At 34.8% G+C, this 2,631-nt stretch overlaps 1 protein-coding gene across 1 annotated transcript; it reads right to left on the reverse strand.

Moving 5' to 3' along the window:
* Positions 1 to 876: 876 nt before the first annotated feature.
* LOC140920085 (uncharacterized) lies at positions 877 to 2,140 on the reverse strand. Its single transcript, XM_073367397.1, has 3 exons — positions 1,542 to 2,140; positions 1,291 to 1,435; positions 877 to 1,182 (listed from the first exon to the last, which is right to left on the reverse strand). The coding sequence occupies exons 1-3, from the start codon at positions 2,051 to 2,053 to the stop codon at positions 877 to 879; spliced, it is 963 nt and encodes a 320-aa protein (XP_073223498.1). The 5' UTR covers positions 2,054 to 2,140.
* Positions 2,141 to 2,631: the final 491 nt, after the last annotated feature.

Genomic DNA, 2,631 nt, shown 5'->3' on the forward strand with positions numbered 1-2,631 from the left:
TGCTGTTGCTGGAAGGCAGAGTTCGGAGGATCCTGGTGTTGCTGTTGGAAATTTGGAGGCGGTTGCTGCTGCTGGGAGTATTGAGAGTAATTTTGTTGCTGCTGGAATAGTGGTTGTTGAGGCAAGTATTGAGGCCGAGGCGGGAACTGCTGATGAAACACAGGAGGAAATGAAAATTGTTGTTGTTGAAATTGTTGTTGTTGCTGCTGAAACTGCTGCTGCTGCTCTTGAAACTTTTGTTTCCACTCCTCATTCAATTTATCAATTGCGGCTTGTATCAGCTGTTGTGTCTTTTCTTCTTGCTCCCTTGCCCATTGCTTCTTTAACTGGTCAAGATCATTATCTATCGACGGACGATGAGATCGATCCGTACTAGCATAAGAAGAAGACGTCTCAGTCTGAATATAGCCGGTTGGACCTTTCTTAAAGGTTGATGATAAACTACCGGCACCCAGCACACGCCCTTTGTACTTGCCACCACTGATGTGCATAAAACTTGCGGTCTCATATTGTTTCCGCTGCACTGGACCAGCTCGCTGAGCAGGAGGAAGAGTAGCTTGATGATCATCCCATTCTTTCATGATTTGTTGAAGTTGTTCCTATATTAAAAATAAAAAAATAAAATAGTTAATAATTAATATATAATAATTTATAGGTCTAATTAATATATAACAATTAATATATAATAATTACCTGAATATTTTTTGATAATTCATCAGTATACTCATTTGTTTCAGGATTAACATGAAGATAGCGATGTATCTCAGCCTGAGTGACCTCCCTTCCAAGTTGCTTTTCCTAAAATATTAAATTAATGTCAAGTTTATAAGTTGGTGAAATGTGATGATTAATTGAATATAAATTAATAGATATATATTATAAATAATAATAAATTACCATATAATATTTAATTTCTCCAGCAGACATGGAACCTCCCTTATGAGTACTGGTACCCCTCTCAGATGCTCTATTAGTCTTTGCTTTTTCTCTCTTCTGTTTGTAAGCATCTGTGTTCCATTTCCTCCACAAAGCAGTCCAAACATTTTCACCAATCCAATTAGGCCGTTTTTCCTCCCCCTTATTACGTGCGTAAGCCAACATAGATGAGAGACGCTTTGAAAAGCGATGGTCAAATGAAGCCAAAACTGCGGCATCATGCTCTCTTTTCCAAGTGCATTTGGTCTGTTGTTTGTTGAAATTTAAAAAATATTAAAAATATAATTAGTAATTCAGTAAATTAATCAAATGTATAAATAAATAGTAATTAAATAAATTAATCTAATGACTTACTTTGAAACAATGTAAAAACTGATCAACTTCCCTAATTTGAGGTGTCTTATCCTCTTTTATCTCACCCCAAGACAACCATGGTTTTTTATATTTCTCTTGTATGACTTCAGCAATTGCCTTTGCAGATGATTTAAAAGGAAGATATCTTCAAAGTTTATATGCAAATTAAATATAAAAATAAATTAATAAAATTAATAATGTATTTACATTGCAATAATAATGAAATATTTAATCAATCATAGTTTACATACCCATCTCCTTCTGGAATGATGACAATGCGGTTGTAGCAATCAACACATCCGGGATCCATTATTTCGTCTAAGGTATAAGGCTCTACTGGGACCTCCGGATATAGAGGAATAGCTCCACCACTAGTACCAATGGACGGCATCGGCATGAGAGATGGGTCATTAACAACACGTTTAGCAACTTTTTTCTTACCACGTGATGTTTTGGATATTCCTCGTATTGCCGCCGTTCCTGTTCCTCCCGATCCATCCGAACCTCCTGATCCTCCTGCAGATCCTCCTACTCCCGACACTGAAGCCATGTCTATATATATATATATCCATATCCATACATATATATAATATAATATATGTGTGTATACAATTAACATAAGATTAATTAATAATGAAGTATACATAAATAAATTATAACACTGACATAAATAAAGAAATATATATAAAATATAAAAATATATATATAAGGTGTCGTTCATTTCAATTACAATATATAATATTATAGATATAGAAACACACATATATATATAATTAATTAATTGTCTTCGTCTTCGTCTTCGTCATCATCGTCGTCGTCATTTGATGAGTGAATTAAGTCATTGCCTTCATCATTCTCTAATTCATCTATTTCTTGTTCATCAACTTCTTCTCCAATGTGTGACTCATGACAAAGTTGACTAATAGTCTCATCTCCAATCACATGATCCAAATTTGACATTTCATCCATTTGAAATGCAACTTCTTCATTTTGACCTGCTTCAACTTCTTCGATTCCACTCGTTGGTCTTGTTTTGATTGCAGCACACCAACCTTGTTTGCTTCTGACAGTTGATGGATAAGGAACATAATAGACTTGTCTTACATTATGGGCCAGGGCAAATGGATCAAACCGTGGATATTTTTTGCTCATACGAATGTCTACAGTATTGGATATCAAATTTATTTTAGTTCCTCTGCTAGATGGATCAAACCACTTACAGTAAAACAACACCACTTTTTTCGCATAATCTAGGAACGTGTAGTCAATTTCGTAAATATGCTCAATTATGCCATAGAAATCTTCTACTACACCACTATCAGAGACACTTTTCATACAAAC

The sequence above is a fragment of the Cicer arietinum genome, chromosome 4, assembly GCF_000331145.2.
Source record: "Cicer arietinum cultivar CDC Frontier isolate Library 1 chromosome 4, Cicar.CDCFrontier_v2.0, whole genome shotgun sequence".
Lineage (NCBI taxonomy): Eukaryota > Viridiplantae > Streptophyta > Magnoliopsida > Fabales > Fabaceae > Cicer > Cicer arietinum.